General features: G+C 38.3%; 1 protein-coding gene across 1 annotated transcript in view; it reads left to right on the top strand.

The window, feature by feature from the left end:
* Nucleotides 1–2,404: 2,404 nt before the first annotated feature.
* Nucleotides 2,405–22,641, top strand: part of atp2a3 (ATPase sarcoplasmic/endoplasmic reticulum Ca2+ transporting 3) — a 58,237-nt gene continuing 38,000 nt past the window's right edge. Inside the window, exons 1-3 of the mRNA XM_042724113.1 lie at nt 2,405–2,900; nt 21,820–21,837; nt 22,024–22,106. Of these exons, the coding sequence (XP_042580047.1) occupies nt 2,783–2,900; nt 21,820–21,837; nt 22,024–22,106 (219 nt within the window). The 5' untranslated portion in view covers nt 2,405–2,782. The remainder of the gene's footprint in view (nt 2,901–21,819; nt 21,838–22,023; nt 22,107–22,641) is intronic.

A 22,641-nucleotide genomic window follows, 5' to 3' on the forward strand; every position in this document is an offset into this window, starting at 1 on the left:
TCGTGCCATGTAAACAAACAATGTCAAACAATTTGTGATCGGAGAAATTACAAACAACAAGCGTTACTCTAAACTGCTTAAAACTCACCTTTGAATCATCAGTGGCAAATTCTTTAAATATAAAACATAAAGGGATGTGAGTCAGAAGTGCCAGACTGTCCTTGCAAAGTTGGAACTGCCTCACTTTATAGAACAGCCTTTGAGCACAGACCCATTGTAGGCTAGTCTGCAGGTTCAGGAAACAGTCCTCCATAAAATGCATCACAAAGCGTCACACACTGGAGGCTTGAGTGAGTAACGTACGGTGGATTAGAGAACGGCGAAGCCGGTGAATTCGGCGACGGACACATGTGACGACCCTGGGCTGGACTCTGCTTCGTCCATGGTGAAAGCCGATCCGGCGATTCACAGCGCGAAGTTGATGTATTTCCTCAGCGACCAGCACAGATCAGCTCTGGGCATGACGAAACGGATATCGTCCTCTTTTGGAAGGCCAAACAAAGTAGTTTCGCTTTCACAATGAAACAGCGTCTCCACAACATAGTGCCGGCAACAACAATACTACAGCGAGAATAAAAGTTACGCCTTCTTTCTTTGCGTGAACATTTGGGCAAATCATCCCACACAGTGACGTAGACGTGAGGGCGTGTTTAAATGAGCCGTTTAAGGAGGGCGTGGGCAAGTCTTAAGTTTTATAAAGAATATCTTTTTGGATTTGAGACTTTAGTCTTTGCAACTTTACAGATCTTCTTTATGCACCAAGAGCTTGTAACACTCCAAAGAGAAAGGAAAAATTTAAATCGCATTAAATGACCCCTTTAATGTCCAAGCACATTGGACAAGTAAATCACTATGCAAAATATTCAAATTTAATAATTTGATAATTTTAATACTTCAAATTTTCAAAAAGAGTGGCTTCTCCAGTCACCACTGTACGTGAGAAATTGTGGTGGACAATCTGTCACAATAAAAACAATAAAGTTATGAAGCTGGCATTATCTTATTCTAACTTGTTACCTTACTGTAGTTAACAATGCATATACTGGTCCATTTTTTCCCCAAACCAGTTAAGCACATAGCCCACCTGGTAGCCAGTTTGGAAGATTTCATTGGCCTTGTGGTGATTGCCTACACAATGCTATACACTAACCCCTACTAACCCCTAAGTCAGTGGTGCTCAACCAGGGGCCCGGGGCCCGGGGCCCACTAGGTGGCCTCAAAATGACTTAAAATAAAAAATAAAAAAACTTTGAAATAAACAAAAACAACAAATATTTATATTTCTTCACCCTCAAAATGTATTTCTGTAAATTAAAAAAAAAAGAGGGGAGTTTGGGAAAGTTTGAAAGCCTCTGCACCCTAACCCTAACTTTAAACTTATCGCATTGGTATCACATTATTAAAAACAGCAATAGTCTTTGTCAGGATCCATATTTCTGAATTCAGAACTTTTGAAAACTTTTCTTTATGAAATTTTCTTTAAATTGACCAATGAAATCAGCTTGGGGGCGGGGTAATTCATGACGCACTGCAGTTCGACTCAAAAGTACAATGAGAAAAGAGACCAGTGAGGACAGGGGAGGTTGCTGGAACTGAACTCAGGTTCAGACAACGCAATCAAACCGAGTGTGAAAAACCGTCTGAGAGGTGAAAAGCCAAGCCAGATGGGGCTGCCAGTTTCATTTGTGGTGCCAGCTTTGACCTAACCAGTACTTCATTTTCCCAAAGATCTTCTATCACTTCTGCAGGCAGGGATGATGCAACCTATAAAGTTTGTTTTAACATGAGTTTAGCACTGTATATTTTCTAAATATAGTTTTTGCACAGGGACAGATGAGAAACTATGAGCCAGGAAAGAACTGGAGCACCTTGTTCTAAAGCTATCTCCCCCTCTGTGCAGTACAGTTTTCCTTGTGAGGCAGCTCTCAGTGCTTTATGATGCATTACACGTGGATAATTTGATGATAATGTAAAATGTTGTGATTCAGATAAAAAAAAAAATCAATAAAGGAAAGGTTATATAATCTAGAACTAAACTAAATCGCTAAACTGTTAATCCCTTACATACTGTAAACACTAAGCACTGATCTATGCATTCAGTAAGCAAACAAAACAAACAAACGCAAAAGCAGTTTGTAAATGCCAAAGGCTTCTCCACCGTGGATACTTTTGTTTCATATGTCACGGCCAATTAATGGTTAATATCTTCCAGATATATTAATCAGATTCGAAGGCAATCTTGACACAGGTTTGAGCTGTGACGGTTTGACAAGCTCACAGATGACGCACTCGGAGTCACCTCGACAGCTTCCTTCATCCACGACAAACCTCACTGTTTTATTCTCCTCCTGACGCGGAAATTAGGTTGGCGCAGTTCTCTATTACGGATTTTTTTTTTATATACACACACACACACCGAGAACGTGAGTTGCTGCCTTTCTCTTCTCTCAGGTAACGCGAGCCAATAAGCGCTCGAGGACGGTGCTCAAACACACAAGCTCACGGAAAAAGAGGCGGGAACCTCGCGCACCTTCAGAGGACGCGGAGCGCGTGCGCACGCACTCACATCGCTCGAGCGCAAACAGAGCAGCAGCTTTACGGGGCTCAAACCGGCGGCTTGCAGAAGGGGCAGGTGGACGTCTGCGCAGACTACCACCTCCGCTTGGCGGTCTGAAAGCACCTCTGTGGAAATTTGGGCACTTCTCTCAGCCCGTCAGTGATCTCGGTGTCATTTGTCACAAATACATGCCGTTGTAGTGCTCGTAGTAAACAGTTCCTCGAGATGGAAAACGCCCACACTAAATCTGCATCAGAAGTTTTAGCAAACTTCGGTGTGAACGAAAACACTGGACTCACGCTGGAAGAAGTGAAAAATAATTTTGAAAGATATGGACCAAACGGTGAGTAAGCTCTCGTGTATTTACAGTACCTGGCTGTTTCTAAGTGTTTAACGTTACCCGTGCCGAAAATAGGCAGAACACGCGTTCCCTACAGCGGAAGAAAGTTGTTCTTTAATTTCATAGGCTTTTATCTCTCTTAAATCTTAAGAAATAGGAGAAGAGGAGTTTGCAGCTTTGGTGATCTCTGAAATGATGAATTGTGATACAGCCTCTAAGTTTTGGACTTTTGCTGAGAGTAACCTTGACATCATAAGCACATAATAAGCTTGTGCTATGCAGAAGTCTGACTATGAAGAGAAATGTCTTATTTCTCTAAGTCATGGATAGTTTGGTAGACTCAAGTGTAATCATGAAGTCATATCAGCCTTGCTCTCTTTTATGACATGGGACATTATGACCAACAAGACCGGCATTTTCCATTCACCATCTTTTATGACCCTTAGTTTGAATTCAGGCAAATCCAAAGTGATTTGCGCTCTGTAATATACCTGGCCGTGAGCCTCAGAGTGGAAAACCGTCTGTTGAGGTGACTTGCAGGATTGAGATGCAAGTGTCCACGTCCTGCAGGATTTTAGACACCCCTCATTTTGAGCCACCAGCTCACACACTCATTGAACCGCAGAAGTTTTTGGCTCAAAGTCATGTGCAGGGAATAGTCTTCCCTTTGAAAAGGAAATATTGTTTCAAGAGATAAAGAGCTAGATAATGTACCAGTGACCAGCATTATAGAACTTGTGAAACCTGTTTTCTACTTCCTCAGTGAGACAAAATGTTCACGTAGAAACAGTGCGCGTCAGGTTACGTTGCCCTACTACTGTTTGTTTCAGAAGACACTTAAAAAGAGCTGTTTTTGTTATGTAAGACTGTACTGTACTAAAGTGTTCTGTTGTGTTTCATTAAGGGATGTCAGCTGCTCTTAAGAATAGTTGCACAAGCTGTGTATCTAACAAGATAACAGTCTTTGTATTTCCATGTCGTTTTAAAGATGATGAGGATATATTTATGTGTGTGTGTGTTTTATTTTTAAACCTTAATGTTTTTTTTTCTGTCATCTGAAGTATGGCACTGGAAGCTATATTTGTTCGGTTCACAGCTGTGCACCGCATGATTTATTTTGGAGGGTCGAGAATTGAGAGCATTATATAATGACATGAACAAGCATGGAAGTGTGTTTGTCCCATATGTCATGGTTTTGATACCCAGGTTACCCAGGCATAGCTTCTTTCTATCTATCAGTATATAGTTTTTCCGATGTGTAATCTTACACTTGACAGCAGTGACTCTTTGTCAGAAAGTTTTTGAAAAGCAATTTAACTTGCCGTTGTTGCTTATCATGACAATCTCCATGATAGAATTGCACTTTGACACATGACACATTTGCCACTCTTGCAACACTTTTGTTCATACGATAACTGCATGCTTCATATTCAAATAAGAACAGTGACACTTCCAAATGAACATACAGAAGATATCGTATCAACCGTCATTTATTACAAAATGAGCTGTTGTCAGTGTGACAACCCATCAGCGATTAATAAAGAATCCCCATTGCGTCAGATCTCCCTGCAGACTCTACTGCTGCATAAGCACAATGTCCCATGACTTTCCACTTGGGTCAGATAAAGTGACAGACACATTAACTCATTACATACACACTCGGCAAGACTCCATTTTAGCTGGGCTTTCTTTGTTGTGTAGGGCTGCTCGACATTAGATGTTTGAAGAAGGTTTCTCTTTAAGATGGACAAAGATTAGGTATGAATTGATCCCGAGGAAATGTCCTTTGCAACAACTCCCACCACACAAACGTGCAAGATACAGTAAACAATAGAGTGGATATTTGTGTGGTAGTTTGTGTCTAGCTAGAGATGTTTTGTAACATGATTTGGTTGAGACATCATAGCAGCCCTGAGGCCGACGTTTTACTTAATGGAAAAAGTAACATCTTGTTGTAGATGAGGTCTCTCTCGCTTTGAGCTGTCAACTTCCTGCTTGATATGCAGTTGAATGCCGCAGGGAATACCCTTCCCTCTTTGACCTTATTGCACCTAGTGTTTAGCATTGCTGTGAATTAGTCGGTTTGCATTTTTGTGTACTATGTATATCTGCTTTCTAAATGCATTCAGAAATGCATTTATTAATCAAAGTTGTGTTATCACAATTTAATTTTGAGCTTTAAAGTGACAGGTGTTGCTATGAACAGTGATGCCTTTTAACAGTTTTTTTTAACTTTAAGTAATTTGCCTGTGTTATCTGGTGTACTTTTTCTTTTCAAGTTTTGTCTCACCCCTTGTTTATATGCATTTTGTGTATGTAACAGAGTGCTTTTGTCCAAAGCCTCTGTGTTTGTTTTGTATGTGTGGGCGGGAAATGCTCCAAACCCTTTTGAGATTATTCTGACACGCTGGCACGTTATTAATTCAGGCGAACAGGAGGTTTTGTTTACCATTAAGCCATTAATCATTATTGTATATTAGCACCCACAGCACCCCCCCCACCAGAGGTAATTCTGACACAGAATTTTGCATGATGCATCCAACATCAGAAAACATACCCCATTCCTCTCTTTCTGTTCTTTGGGAAATCCCTTATAAAGTTACAGCAACATTCCTTGTAATGACATATGACTAGAACATACAGACTTCGGCATAACATACTAATAGTGGTATAAACAGTTTTGCAGTTGAACTTTGCACTGTACATCTTTTAACTTCCTTAAAATTAATGTTAGGGATAGTTCAACCAAAAATGAAAATTGTCAGGACTTTTTTTTTTATAATATCTGTTTTTATTTATCTAATATACATGTCAGTGGTAACCGTTTGGCTACTAGCATTCTTCAAAAAAAGCTTCTTTTATATTTTGCAAACAAGTCATACATCAATGACATATTTGCTGACAGAATTTACATTTTTGGGTGAACTATCCCTTTAAAATGAGTTTAAATTAGCTCTTTACTCTTTACCGTTTTTTGAAGGGAACTCACTTATTTAGTATAATTTTGCCAGAAAAAGTTTTAGAATTGTATCATATGTTAAAGAGATACAAAATGAAAATTTTGTCATTAATCACTTACCCCATGTCGTTCCAAACCCGTAAAAGCTCTGTTCATCTTCGGAACACAATTTAAGATATTTTGGATGAAAACCTGGAGGCTTGAGACTGTCCCATAGACTGCCAAGTAAATAGCAGTGTCAAGGTCCATAAAAGATATGAAAGTCGTTGTCAGAATACTTACGACTGCCATCAGATGTGCAATCTGGTTTATAACACTTTTTGTAAGCGAAGAAAACAAAAATAACAACTTTATTCAATAATTCCTTTGTCAACGGTCTCCTCTGTGTCTCTTCATATCACCGAATGCTGTGTATGCTTTCCTGTGTCATCCACGCCACAAGGATGCGCTGTTTCTACATGTATGTAGCTTTGATTTGAAATAAAACAGTGATTAATGACAAAATTTTCATTTTGGGGTTGAGTATCCCTATAATGTAAAAAATCTTGTTATATAACTTGTGTTTGTTTGTTTGCTGTTTTTTTATCGTATTTGTTATACTTGTATTTTTTAAGTAGTTTTTGCCATGAAAATAGCCTAAGATGCTGACATGGCATTAAATTAACTACTAATGGAATTACTACTACTACTACTACTACTACTACTACTACTACTTTACCATTTTTTACATTGCCGACCAAAATATTTTGAAAAATTAATCGCCTGCGATTATGAATGCGTTATTGCGTAGCTTGTCAGTGAACTATGGCTCTGTGTATTAAATGTTGCTTCATCTGAAAGCACATGCTGGAGATTTACTTCTAATCACAGAACCGGCCTTACTGACGAGATGCGCATGAAAATCAAATTCAATTATTTGCACAGCCCTACAGGAAAGGAAAATTAATCAATTTCAAAGAAGTTAACAATAGCAAGATAGATTTGAAAGCATAAGATCCCACCCTTCCTGCAAATCACTCTCCAAAGCCACGCCTCCTCGAAAACACATGAACATACACAGGCAGACCAGAGGTTAACCAGCAACTCAATGAGTAATGGTGTTGGTGGAGGGTTGTATGCAATGGTGTCAGATTACCTCAGGTCTCATTCACTGGTTAGTCTAGACAATAACGGAAGAAAATGCATAACATTGCAATAATGTGGCCTTCCATTCTCGTTTGGTCTGTAATAGCAGAATGGAATGCACTGATGACATATCATTGTCTACGCAAACAGGGTGTGCAGAGGTATGCAAATACATATGTTGACAGTCAGGTAGGACAGCCTATAGTATCCCTCAGACCGAGGGATATGATTGGATGAACATTTTATGGTCCTATGTCATCCACAGATGATATAAATACATATAATAATACATTTAGACAACTTAACTTAGCGATTGCTATCAGGATGTTTAGAGACTTTCAACCAGCATAACAAAAAAAACTTCTTTCTTCAATGAAACACAAAATGAGATCTCAGGGAGAGAGCGAGCACTGCTTTTCCCTTCAATGAAAGTAGTTAAGTTAGTAGCTGATTATGTATATATATATTCTGCAGTGTTTCCCACAGCCTTACACTCTATTTGTGGCAACACTCCCCCACCCCCATATATACATATTTATGCAAATTAATTTTCTGCCAGCAGGAGGCGCTTTAAGAGCAGGAGAGATACAGGATTCTCTGGTCACGGCTGTAAAGTAGCGCTGAGCTCACAAACACTGCCTAATCAAGCATTACATGCAAAATGAAATCGAAAATTTTCTAAATACTGTCGGTTTCCTTCTGAAATACAGTGATATAAAAACACCCACATCGTTTTTTGATTTTGAATCGTGCAGTGCTCATGTTTATTCAATAAAGTCAAAGCCTTTTGGAAAATCTATTTGTGGCAGTCAGTTTTGATATTGTGGCGGCCCGCCACAAATAAATCAATGTGTGGGAAACCCTGTGTTCTCCCCCCTCTGTCCCCCCCCCTCCTTTCCAGCGCTGCATTTTCGTTCCTCCATAAAAGCCCAATTCGGTATTGGCCGATTCTTAGAAATTACTCTATGTAATCTTACACTGCAAAATAATAACTCAAAAAAGTTTAAAAGATAACATCATAATTATTTACTGAACCATACCATTAAATTAATCACAATTATATAATGAAAGCCATAAAAAACAGACATTTAATCATGATAATCGGCATAATTGCCAAAGCCCCAAAACAGACAATCGCAATAACCGTGACTATTTATCGACAATTAATCGTCAGCCAAATTTTATAATCGTAACAGCCCTACCCCTAATATTAAGGGTGTAAGAAAATATTGATACACATGAGTATCACAATATTTTGTTTGCCGATACTGTATCGATTCTCAAAAACGCAATATCGATATTTAAAAAAAAAATGTATACAAGATTCATGGCAGTTGTTTCGTTTTGAGTTTATATCCCGACCGCTATATAGCAGTCTTCTTACCTCTGAACCTAAACAGTGACAACGTGTGTGTTACGCTCCTGCAAGGTTTGTCCAGTCCCTACCACTCCTGCAAACATTCTTATATTGCATATAATTTTTGCGTATCAGGGAGCTGCTATCAATGGGGAGTATTTCAATCTCTTCTGAATGCGTGCTTGCGCTATTCAGCTTTCACTTTCGATTTTGCAATCACACACACTAAAGGGAGCGCATCTTACGATATAAGATATTTGTCAATGAGCTCCGGATCTGTTTAGTAGCATATCCTCCACCATGGTCTTGCAGGTCATCCCTTCTCTCGACCCATGAAAATCATTTAATTACTTTTTAGCTTAAATAGCTTTGTGTGAGGAACAGGCTAAAATTTTAGTAAAATTCCAGGTTAATTCAAATGTGTGTAATGCTTTTTACAATATACAAATTTCAAATCAGGTTTACAGAAAGTCTTGCTATTATGTAACATAGAGCTGTTACGATGTGATGATATATAACAAATTTGGAGCTAGCTATATTGTTTGTGTATGGTGTACTGTAGCAGATCATACAAGTGCCACAGTGTTGGAAGTAAATATCTGAATAGAATTCAGGTTGCAGTTAAACAGAAGTAGATTGTAAACGTTTTTAAAATGTAAAAAAAAATTAAACCTAGACCTAATCTTTCTAATCTACAGTATAACATTTATTTACAAAATAGATAGGTTAAATTTTCATTTCATGCCAAATTCAGAACATATAAATATTAGTCAGTTTTTTTTATGTGAGAGTAAGCAGTTCTCAAAAAGTATTTAGTTGTCTTAATTGATTTAAAACATTATTATTTAAAGGGGTTATCGGATGCAAAATTCACTTTTACATGTTGTTTGAACATAAATGTGTGTTGGCAGTGTTAGTACACATCCACCCTATAATGCTAAAAATGTGTTTTTTAACACCCTGTGTTTTTTTTTTTTTTTTATCACTATAAATAAAATCCCCTTTCTCAAATCACGCCATTCTCAGCTTCTTGGCTGTGTGACATCACACAGACCCAGGCCCCTCTGGCATTTTAGCACAGACCCGCCCTGAGTGAGCTGTGAACAGTCCGTCATTGTTTCGATGCTGGAGTAGACATGTCAGTAGAATGTCTCTTAAGCGATTGACGTGTTTTGTTGTTGGATGTAATAATGAACATAGCAGTTGTCATTAGGGCTGAACGATATGGACAAAATTGCATATCTCGATTTTCATGCCGGATATCTCGATATCGATACAATACGATATGACTACGTGTTCAGTGAAAACCAAGCATTTCTCAGAAAAATAAAAAGATCATAATACAAAAAAATGTGGAAAGTATAGTTTTATTTTTAAGAACAAGTCATCAACATTAACATAAATTACCAAAAAATAAATTACAAATCAAAGCTTTTACTGCAGCTCTGCTTTAACAATAAATAACAAATGCAGCAGCTGGTGGAACATTGAAAGTGCATTGAAGTGCAACAACATTTATATTCTTCAAAAGATCACATAACTGTATGCAGAAAATGCATTTGCTACTAACAGAACAGAGGTAGTTACAGGCAGCACAACTTCTACAGATTCTTTGCCAGGAACACTAGCTTGTTAACCATGTCTGGTAATAATAATCCTTTCCATTATAATTCAACACTTTTTATTCATATCAGATACACATTGTGTAAGTAACTTCAGTGTTTACTCTATTCTATTCCCAGTTCACCAGCCACTTACTTTTAAGTATTTCGGGAGAAGAGGATGAATTCACGTGTTGTAAACATAGAGGTTGTAAATCCAACAGATCCGAATCTCTGAACTGCGTCTGCGGCACAAACTAACACGGCGGCGCCCATCGCGCATACAGCTCAACTAACGCGATCGTTATAAAGGTGTTTAAACAACAATATACTTCCACTTGCATGTATTTGACAATCGGAATATCAGATATTTCATGCCATAGCTAACACATTTGTGAATATTCTGAATCAAAAAGGAAAATGACATAAAAGCAGATCATCATTCATTCAGCGCTGTTGCTGCTGCGGTGTGTCACGTGACAAGCAATGACGCGTCACCATGGAAACGCCGCCCCCCCTCTCACAATAAAGTTCCCACGTCCTTGGTAGTGTGCGCGCGCTGGCTTTAGCGGTGCATTCAAGGGCACTCGTAAAACTGATGTTTGTTGTGACTGCCAGAGTTGTATGCAGGGCGAGCGCGGAGAGGGGAAATCTATATCGTCTATATCGTTGCTTTTTTCGATAGTAATATCTTGAAAGTTCATATCTAGATATAGATACGATAACGATATATCGCTCAGCCCTAGTTGTCATTTACTCCCGACATCTGATCCACTGAAGACGCAGAGGATTTCTTTTGTTTTTTGAAGGGAATGCGCCCCAGTACAGATCAACCTAAATGTGTCTACAGTATGTTCACACAAATCATTTGTAATCCAGCTTCACCTTCAGAAGAAGTGAGTATAAGGTTCTTTTATGAATCTTAGCAAATCGCCTTTCCTAATAATGTGCTAGTTAGCAAGTTCCATGGCTAAATGCGGTTAACGTAAACAGTCTCATGAGAATGGCTTGTCACCCCACAGAAGAGAGGGGCAGGGTGAGTTGAGCTCATTAGCATTTAAAGAGACATGTACTAAAGACATGTAAAAGACATACCATTGAGAAATTTTACCCAAAGTATGTTTATTGACTTTTCATTAAGACCCTAAAGAATCATATCAACTTGTGGAAAATGGGCATCCAATGACCCCTTTAAGATATTGCATCAGCTTATGTAACAAATGGAGACAAACAGTTGTCAATGACTTACAAGCAACCTGGACTACTTTTACTTGTCACCTTTTACTTTCATTGTATGGAAAAGGGGCATCTGAATATCTCCTTTTGTTTTTCACAAACAAAGAAAGAAAATAATAAGTGAATAATGACAGAACCTGTGACCCAAATAGGAGATGTTTAGACATTATCCTGATCTGTACTGTAGGTCAAGGAACTCTCTCTTCATTCAGTATTTTTTGTGACTTTATGAACACTTCCGTGGCTAGAGTCTCAAAATGAGGGAACACATCTTCATTAACCATCATAAATGCTCTGTTTAACACTAAGTGGGGCGAACAATCAGTACAGAAGATACTATACTGCTCGGTTTTGGGTTGTGCTGAATTGAGGTCATCTCTAGCATGTATTTCACCTGTGTGCAAAAGGAGGCCAATGGTTAGATACTGTTGTAAATGTGGTGGACTGAACCCTCTGGGGTTAAATTCAATTTCTGCTGGCTAGGTATGTGCTTCCCACAGAGTTATTGTGGTAGGGAGTGGAGAGGTCCAGATTTGCTTTAGTTAAAATTAGTGGTCATACTGTGTTTGAAATGACATGTCTTTATGATTTGCCTTTGATGACTGTCCAGTTTTTTTTCTTCCATTTTGTTTATCTTTAAAAGTCATAGTAGATACCAAACAGTGTAATGTCCAACACTGCTAAAACAGATATTTTGTGTGTGTATGTATGCGTGTGTGTGTGTGTGTGTGTGTGGAAGATGCAGCTCTCTCACTTACAGCTGCGATATAAGGACTCTCTATAAGAGGATGTTTGGTGTTTTGTTCTTTGTGGTGCAGAGTTTTGCGCGCCTTGCTCAAGAGCTTTTTGCGTGCGATTGTGCACATGCATGTGTTTTTGTATGTCATTCAGGCAGTTGGCATGGGTAGATGACTGCTGCTGTACATACACACACAAACACAACTGGCTGGCATGTAATCACCAGAAGGGCCCTGTTCATTTTACTGCTCTCTTTTCTCCCTCTCTCTCAAAATGCCTTGTAATTCAATATGCTTTCAAATAGTTGCATTTGTTTGGTATGGCATATCATCTGTGTGAAGCTTAGGCTTGGATTTTCATTTATTATTGTTTTTGTCTTGAAGGCTGCATTAATGTAATCAAAAATAGTTATAATGGTAATATTGTGAAATATTTTTGTAATTTAAAATAACTGTGTTCAAGAACAGCATTTATTTGAAATCATTATTTTGTAACAAAGTAAAAGTGTTTACTTTTACTTTTGATCAGTTTAAAGGGATACTCCATCCCAAAATGAAAATTTTGTCATTGATCACTTACCCCCATGTCATTCTGTTTGCGTTCAAGGGATGTTATCCAAAATGGCGCTACGGTGATGCGGAGAGACACAGAGGAGACGAATAGTTGAATAAAGTCATTATTTTTGTTTTTTTAACGTACAAAAAGTATTCTCGTCGCTTCATAATTTTACAGTTGAACCACTGATGGCAGATGGACTTTTCTGATGATGTCTTTCATACTTTTCTGGACCTTGACAGTGTAATTTACTTGGCAGTTAATGGGACAGTCACAAGCCTCCCAGTTTTCATCCAAAATATCTTAAATTGTGCTCCGAAGACGAACAAAGCTTTTTTACCGGTTTGGAACGACATGGGGGTAAGTGATTAATGACAAAATCTTCATTTTGGGGTGGAGTAGCCCTTTAATCATGCATCCTTGTTGGATAAAAGTATTAATTTCTTTAAAAAAAATCATACTGATCCAAAACATTTTAAATGTTTGACAAAGTCATCCTGTCATATCAAGAAAGGCCTCATACGTTGACCACTACATTAAATTTCATAATGAACTGTTTCAACAAACCTAAGCAGACTTAAGCATTTTCTATAGGCCAAATATATTAGCATAACCACAAGAAAATATCATCAGCTAGTGCAAACCACAAAAACGTCCTTTGCCAGCTCTGCAAGTGGTGCATTTTCCAGTACTTCTCTTTACATTACATCTAATGCAATCTTTAATGTTTCAAGTTCAAATGTGACCACATCAATTCTGTTTTAGAATCATCACAATGCAGAATATGTTAGTATGTTAGAGTCAATAGCTTAAAGCTATTGGTTTTATTTTAAAACATTTTCTTGCTAGTTTGAGAAAAGGAAGTAAACTGAGGCTGGAGCGTTATCATTAGCACATCTTGTGTGTGCGTGTCTGTGTGTTTGTGATCTGCTTCTATCTTGTCACTCAGCTCTCATTCTCACCTCCCACTTCTGCTCACAGCATCACATCCTTGTGGCAAACCGCTCATTTGACTCAGCCTGTATGAGTGTAGTGTTTTTATTAGTCGTAAAAATTTCTCTTTTCTTTCATGCTATGCTGATAAGTAGCTAGGTTGCATGCACTGCAAGAGAAAATGCTGTGTGTTCCTGTTTGTCTGTCTGCTGTTTATGAATGAGTGTAAGTGCATGTGTTTTTGTGGACATGATTCTGTTTTTTCAGCTTTCGTGTTTTCCCAGATCTGTAGGACAGGTAACCCTTCAATGGAAACCCAGGAAATATCCATCACCGTTCAAGACTTTAACTCTTGCTACAAACTCTTGCTTTCTTAAAGAGATAGTTTAGCCAAAAATGAAAATTCTGTCATCATTTTCTCACCGGTAACTGTTGCTGGTAACTATGCTGTGTTTTAAATGGAAACATCCGAAAAACATTTCTATGAGTGAGAAATGATTTATGTTATGTGTGTATGCGTGTTGCAGATGTGAATGTTGTTCTGTTAAAACTGAGGATCACTGTGAGTGATGCATGTAGGGTTGCTGTACAGTGTCAGTGGAAACTTTGTGTGAGACCATAGCTTCCCCTTCTGAGAGAAATTGTATCGTTACGTAACAACTCAGACAGCCAATAACAATGCTTTGAGCTGGCCGTGAAGTAGGCAGTTAAATTTAAATATGAAATGTAAAATTAGTGAGTGTGAAAAAAGTTATGCATGTACTCCAGGTGTGCTTGAATGATTTTGAGGTATATTTAATAACATCAGTTTAAAGTAAGAGTACTATTAAACTCAATATGAACTGTAAACAGAAACCTTTTGCTTATGTCTTATTCCGGAGATTAATGATCTTCTCATGAAATGAAGGAAAATTTGCAAATTGGCCTTATAATATGACCATTTCTTGTGAGCAGTGTATCCCTCTTTATTTCTCTCTCTTTTTTGTTATGCAAAAAATAGTTATATCCCTATATTCATCATTCATAATTTATTTTCCATTAACTTGATACTCTGCATCTCAACCTCATAAAGTACCAAGGATTGTGCATCAGTGTTACTAGGATGCTTACTATGCTAATGATGTCGACTCATAGGGGCGTCCATACATACAGTGACAAAGAGAGTTGGCTTTGTCTGTCTGGCAGTGTGAGTAAAAGCAACCTTTGGTGATGCAAGTTGAGCAGAGTTCAACTTCATGCAAATGAGTAGCCACTTCCAGTGGTGGTACAGATACTGGAGCTCACAAGAAACCCAACAGAGACCTGGCAACCTCCTTAATCACTGTATGTGTGAACGCCTCTTTACGCAAAGGTTTTCTGGGCGTTTTGGCCCTCAATTTGAAGTTAAGCTTAATAATTAGCATGTTTAATCCTCCAGTGTTTAGAAATGTTTACTGTTTGTACACATTGTCCTGCAGTCGTACAAATCACATATGAGTGGATTATCAGTGATTTATTCACAATAATCAACACTTAGGCTACACTTTCATTGACTTTATAGTGTCTTTTCATAGTAGTTTCCATCATGACTATCTTTAGCAGTAATCAATAACTCCAGCACGACTGCATTAGAATTCCTTCCAAGTTATTCTGAGAAGCTAAAGGAGGCTTGGAACTTCTGTTTTAATGCCTGCTTTGTAAATGGCACTTAAAGCAAGGAATTATTTTCTGCCTTCAACGCACAGTACATTGATCATAAGACTTGTTCGCATGAGTTCAAACAGCGCCTTTATGTATTGAGAGTCACTTCTGATTTATAGTAGTAGAGTGTTGTTGTGTTAATTGAAGTGTGTATAAATCAAGAGTAGGATTTATGTTGTGTAACATTTATTTTGGGTGAACGTTGACAGAGAGATGCTGTTCCAGCCATGTCCACGAGCCAGGTGGTCATGGCAACTACTCTTAAAACTTCATGTTTTTATGGTTGAAAGAGACAGAAACTGACAGAAACAGAAAAAGCAGATCTGAAACATCCAACAACTTTTGCATCCCATAATGTTTATATACATATTTGAATGAATGTAACAAATCCCTAACCTCGAATATTAAATATTGGCTGGTATTGCAGTGTTTGAGCTATGGACTTGCACTTTAATTCATTCGCCATGATGAAGCGTTGTGTGCTTTTCTGAGCAATCTGATCTTTGTCTGGTGGATGATAAATAAGGCAAAAAATAGGCTCACATTAAAAGGATGGACTTGACTCGGATCTAGAGACCAGAATACAGTCTATTTAGGTGAATAGGAGTGAGATTTTCATAGGTGGTGGATTTTTTTTTTATAACCAGTATGGTTAGTATCGGATACATAATTGTGCATGCTCATTTTCTTCTAATTTTACACTATTATGACTCTTGCTGTCATCTAATGCAGATTATAGGTAATCTTCAAAGGCACTAAAAAGTCTTAAAATAGGCTATATACATTTTTAATACTGCATTGTGATGCCTACATTCACTTGTGGCATTAATCTATTAGATTTTTATTTTGCTTTTCTTTAGCTTTACATAGTATAGAATAAAAAAAAATTGTCCATAACATAAAAATAACCAATGGTATCATTATCAGGCATAATTGTAAAATAGGTGCATCATTACATTTCACTTTAATATATTTGACTCAATATATTGTGAACAAATTCATCCATGCTTATGTTTGTTTGTTTATTTATTTAATTTTGACCTTGTAATGTTTAAAGTATCATCGATTCGATTCTTTCTTTTGCCTCTGTTTTTGAGTGCAGAGCTCAAAGTCTCTGCCCTACATTTTTTCTGTCTTGATAAGCTCTTACAATAAGGAAGAAAGGATATGTTGCTTCTTTCGTTTCAATGTGTTTATAATCAGTGGAATTGAAACATACTAGGTTGTGATATTAACAGTTATTATTACTTTCCCTGGCCCATTGTTGTTTTATAGGTCGAAAAAGCCTTTGCTAAAAGATTTTTTTGAACAGGATCTTTTGGCCCTGTGGAATCATATGCAGTAGTAAGACTGGGCTCATTTAATTTAGGAAGTAAACAAGTTCAGGTAAGCTGTGAGCTCAGCTGGGTCACACTTTCACTGCATTCTACCGTGTGCTGCCATGCTCTTGCTTGTCCTCCTACTTCCCAGGGTACAGACGTTACAGGCTCTGTGTGTTGTTGGCAACTGTTTCCAGGAAGTGTTTCCCCTCTCCCACTGACTGGTGTGTAAACAGACTGCCACTTGTTTTCACTTACTGTGTGGTTGTAGAGGGAAAGAGAGGGAAAGAAAGATAGTTGAAAAAAGGGGGTGGAAAAGTAGAGCAAGATGAATATAAAGGGGGACAACAAAAGCGAGCTTGTGTGTGTGTGTGTTTGTTATGCATGAGGGCAGAGTGAAGTCATGATGTAGGAATGTGCCTGGGCCAGACAAGCAGACACAGCCCAGATGACTCTGAGGGAATCCTTGGCACACCCTAACAGGGAACCCCTTCCATTCCTCCTCTCTTTCTCTGTCTTTCCCACACTCCTTCATCCCACAAAGATTGTATTTGTTTTCAGGCCAACGGTCGGGCCCAGAAATGCCTACAGCGTGTTAGTTTCTCTCTGAGAATTCAGATTCACTTTTGATCTCTGGTTTAAGGTCAGTTTAGTAATTTCCTCAATACGTATACCGAGGCAAAATGCACGTAGATCAGCAGAAACCTGCACCTAGAACTAGCGAGGTAAAGCGACAGGAGGACAGCATGATAAACGCACACACACACACACACACATACACACAGCTGGAAAGAGAGGGAAACTCAGGGCCATTACTCCTCGTCCTGCCACCCACTTTTTCCACACTACTGGAGGAACATGCTGCTGCTCTGCGAGGTGATTACTTTCCACAACAGACTTCAGATGAGTTCATATTCCTATTACATAATATCATGTTGAATTAGAGCTGAAGCCGCTACAGTTATCATGAGCTGCAGACTGTGCCATTTGGTTTAGGATTCAGGATTCAAAAAAGAGACCTGCAGTCTTTTGATGCTGTGAAGAGAATGGTGCCTCAAGCTGAATCAGAGAAATGCTAGCACGGTTGTAAGCTGACCAGGTGACATTGGCTCATTAAATGGTCACTGACATCTTATTGAGGTCAGTGTAGTGTTGAATACACTGCAGATATACTATAAGATAGTTTGATTATATTTTTAGTAGGGCTGGGACGATACGCTAATCTGCCAATTCAATATTACCCCATTACTTGTGTGGAGATTCAGTATATATTGTGATAATTGAGTATTAATAAAAGCAATAATATAACTATTGTGATTCGATATTACAATTTATTGTGATTTTGTTTGCTTATTAAGGATTAGACAATTGAAAATACTTGATCACACCCTTAAAGAGTCATATTAACAAAAACAATGTATCACATCTTTCTGAACTTTTATTTCAGGAGCATACACATACAGTACACAGTGCATATTTTAAAATACCTGGAACCATGAAACTGGTACCAAAACCCTGAACTTGCACATGAATATAATAGTCAAAATTTCAACAAAATGAGTAGAAAAAAATAAGTTCTATGTTACTTTGCATACGGTTTTAGTCATGTTTTCCTGGCAGTGTGTAAAATCCAAAGTGTTTCCACACTTGGGATTCAAAACGTGAATGTGCAGAAAGAATTCTGGAAGAGGTTTGATCCTCTGCCTCTGTCATGGTTTTGCTTTCTCGCGCTGACTTGAAACGTATATGACGTCATCTAATTCAGTGGCACTGCGCATGCAGACCGCTCGTTTTATGAAAAAGCACCGTGAGAGCTACAGAGCTCTACATGCCTTCGAATCACTCTTGCGGTGCTTTGATGTCATATGCCGATCAGTCTGCACGCTGCTGCATCAAGTCGAACACATCCAATACATTTTGCCCTCTGTTGGAATAAAAGCGCTAACTTCTCCAGTCCACCTCTTAGGAAAAGTAAAATAATTAAATATAAATCGATTCTGAGATAAACCAATTGTTTTTTAAATCGTTTTAGAAAGAATCGAGATAGTTAGGTGAATCGATTTATCTCCCAAACCTAATTTTTAGGAGGTTGCTGTTTATTTAGTTTGTTAATGCTCTGAATGAACTAGAACATTCTACTTTCATTCTCAGAAATATACAACTCTGAAATTAATACTTTAATTCAGCAAGGATGCATTAAACAGAATCAATAAAAACATTTATGTTGCAGAAAATTTCTTTTTCAGATAAATTCTGTTTTTTTTTTTAAATCAAACAATCACAAAATCAGCAGTGGGAATGATTTCGGAAGGAATGTGACACTGAAGACTGGAGTAATGGCTTCTGAACATTCACAGGAGTAAATTACATTTTAAAGTTTATTAAAATACAAAACAGTAATAAAATTTCACAATATTACAGTTCTTACTGTATCTTTCAAAAAGAACAAAAAATCATACTAACCCCATACTAACTAATTTTGAACTACAATTCTAAAATGAAATCCGGGGGAGGGGGGAATATGAAATACGAAATTTTACAGCTCAAAATTCTTAAATAGATATTTCAGAGCTGCAATTCAAAATTCTAAATAGAATAAAAAAATTAATAAGTAATTCTAAACTACAAAATTCTGATTTTTTTTTTTTTCTATAATTCAAAATATTGAACAGATTTGATATGGTCAGCTAGTGCTTCTGTAGCTGGGAATTCAGAGGAGCAAGAAAAAACTGTATGGGGTAGTCTTGCTTCCTGTAATGTATGCACAGGGCCCCTAAAGAGAAAAAAATTACTCTCAGTTATCGGAGCATTTGAAGTACATCACTGCACTTATATCACATAGACAGAGCTCTCGACTGCAGATTCTCTGACTCTCTAGTGCAGACAGATCTCATAGCCTGAGGAAAGATGAAGAGAAGAATCTGCTAAGAACATAGTCTTTCATGCCTTTCTCCCTTCCTCTCATTCACTTTTACATCTGAATGAGTCTCATTCGTCTTGTTTAATTATGAAAAACCGTTAAAAAACTGAATAAGTCTGAACATTATTAAGTAAACATGCGGTCACAATTTCTTGTATTTTTCCCCTGTTCAATTTTTTTCCAAGTGTTGCTGGAAATTCAGTCATTGATGGGCCAAATGTGTGCGTTAAGACTGTTTGGATGTGTGCCGCCTTTTTTGAAAGGGAAATGGGAATGTTGATGCTTTACCGCTGTGTAATTTCACTGCTGCAGGTCTTCTGCCATTAGTGAATTTCATCTTGGTTTCCACTGCACGTGCATCGAGCCTGTTCCCAACTTTAAGTGACGTGACATTCAGCCAAGTATGGTGACCCATACTCAGAATTTGTGCTCTGCATTTAACCCATCCGAAGTGCACACACACAGAGCAGTGAACACACACACACACACTGTGAACACACACCCGGAGCAGTGGGCAGCCATTTTATGCTGCAGCGCCCGGGGAGCAGTTGGGGGTTCGATGCCTTGCTCAAGGGCACCTAAGTCATGGTATTGAAGGTGGAGAGAGAACTGTACATGCACTCCCCCCACCCACAATTCCTGCCGGCCCGAGACTCAAACTCACAACCCTTCGATTGGGAGTCCGACTCTCTAACCAATTAGGCCACGACTTCCCACCACCTTCACGGACCTCTCTCTTTCACACACATGATCATAATAACAACACAGATGCCCTCTTTGTTTAGAACAGTGAAGACGTCATGACTTGCATGACCTGTTCCCAGCCTTTCCCTGAATGTATGATTGTGAGACAAAAATTGTGTTAATCAAGAATGAGAAATCAAAGGAATCAGATATTTGTCTCAGTAAGGCAGGGAAGCCCCCTTTCCATAAGTCAGAGACAAAGGCAAGTGCAATCAAGTTGTTTTTGGTTATCAGAACTGATGTGGATGCAGGCTTTCACTCTGAGCAGAATGGCAGAGAAACTTCAGATAGTATCCGCACAACGCAAGGCTAAACTTGACCCATGTACAAACAAACACATGCTTGTTGGAATTCAGGAACACCCTGTATTTTCTCTCGCTATCTTTTGGGTCGGTTCCAAGGATTTTCCATTGTGCTTTCTCTAGGTCCATTCGTGAAGATTCTCCCAGAAACAAACTGTTCTTGTCCACCTCTGCATACATTTTGTCAGTTGTGATTAGTAAGTGAAAGCACTTAATAGTCAGATGCTCTAATATAGTGTTGTAATTGCACCTACTGTATAGCAGCAATCAGTCTGAACTGATTATTAATGAGGCCAGTCTTTCCCCACGCAGACGGACATGCATGCTAAACTGCTGCGAATCCTCAAGATTTCAGAGTAGAGCCTCAACAAAGAGGGCATCTGTGTTGTTATTATGATGCATGTGTGTGAAAGAGAGAGGTCCGTGAAGCTCCGCCCCCTCCCACTCTCCACATGCTCTTCGGCTCCCACACGCTCTGACTCGAGAACCTTCTAGAACTGACTAAACAGCAGTGTGTAGGCCACAGAGCACATCTATGTTGTATGACTCTTGTACAATAGCAGAAATGTTTGTTTTTATTATGAAATTCTCCTTCTTTGAGAAAAGAAGCACATTCACTAAGCAAACGCCGTCACAGTTGGTGGTCCATCTGTACATTTTCCACCCCAGATGATATTCTTTGTGTGGAAAGGTTGTGGTTTACATTTATTGAGCTATTTGTGAATGTACCTGTTATGGATTTTAGAACATCCCTGTAGAAGTGTTTTTTTTTTTTTTGTTTTTTTTTTTTTTTTTTTTTTTGTGATAAGTGAGGATGCACTGATATTATAATTCTGGCCCATACCTATAAGCTGATAATTGTATTGGCCAATAAATGATAAATATCTGATATTAAAATAGTATTTTGTCACATAAAAGACAGAATAGTTTGACATAAAAGTTTATTTATGACAGTGTATTTATTTAGGCATCACAACATTAAAACTTATACACTATTGAAAAATTATATAATTTTTTTCTACAATTAACCTTTTTGTGTTTTTAAAGATTAACTTTAAGTGAGTGTTAGATGCTCCAAAGGCATTGCAGCTTGTTTTGCAAAGTAGGAATCTTTGCAGGGAATGGCTAAGACACTGCAAAAATCTCATATCTATTCTGCAGAGAGAAGTAGTCCATTAATCCTAAATCAATAATTGTCTACGCTAATCTGTAATCTTCTGGTTTAGTATTGCGCAGCATGTCTCTGTGTATTTAACATTTAGGCAAAAAATTAAGCCAACTGGCACTATCACAGGCAATGCAGTGTGTTGTAAAAGAAACTTTTTAAACAACGTTTTTACGGTATGGTCTTTCTAACAGAATACCCTCTGTTTTGTCCCCTCTTTCTCTCGCTCTCCCTCGTACCCTGCCTCTCATTCCACAACGGATTGCCTTGCCGTGTTTTGACTGACAGAGCTCCCAGCCGAAGAAGGTAAATATTGATCTTTCCATCATGTTGTTATTGCTCTCTCTTTATGGGTTGCACCGTTAGCACGGGCTCAGTCATTCAGTTTTACTAGAGAGAGGTAAACTTTACTTTAAGATTATGCACACATGCAGAAACATTTTGGTCTGTCTATCGGTCTGTTTGTCATTCTCATATTTGTCTCCCTCACAGGTAAATCACTGTGGGAGTTGGTGGTGGAGCAGTTTGAGGACCTCCTGGTGAGGATTCTGCTGCTGGCAGCCTGCGTGTCTTTCGTAAGTGACTTTCTTTCTGGTTTAAATGTGATTCAGAAATTGTATTTTATTCCCAGCACAATAAGTAGTATGACAGCCAGACCCCACCACAAGTTTTATAGCAGTTATAGTTCATGCAGTTGGTGAGGTAATGCTAAAAAACAAGACAGAATGAATTGCCGTCACCATCTATCACATCCAGTTTGCATTCTGGCGTGCCAAACCTCAAATGTCACTAAATGATTGTCAATAATCAGAGCACCAAAGAGAGATTAAGTGAGAGAGGGATTTTTTTAATCTCCCCTTTTCATTTTTAAAATCTCTCTTTGTAGTCAAGTGATATATGTTAATTCCTTGCCAGGACTCATTTGTGTGGTTTAAGGTCATTTACCTGGGTCTTGTGCTTTCACTAGAGAACACAGGTAAATGAATGAGGTGGCTTAAAGTCAAAGCTCATTTGTCTGTAAACAATGTCAGAAAACTCTAAAGAATCTAGACGTGCACTCATCATTTTTTCAGCTAGGCCTTGGAAATAAAGCATCTTCAGCGCTACACG

Source organism: Cyprinus carpio, chromosome B5 (genome assembly GCF_018340385.1).
Source record: "Cyprinus carpio isolate SPL01 chromosome B5, ASM1834038v1, whole genome shotgun sequence".
In the NCBI taxonomy this organism is placed as follows: domain Eukaryota; kingdom Metazoa; phylum Chordata; class Actinopteri; order Cypriniformes; family Cyprinidae; genus Cyprinus; species Cyprinus carpio.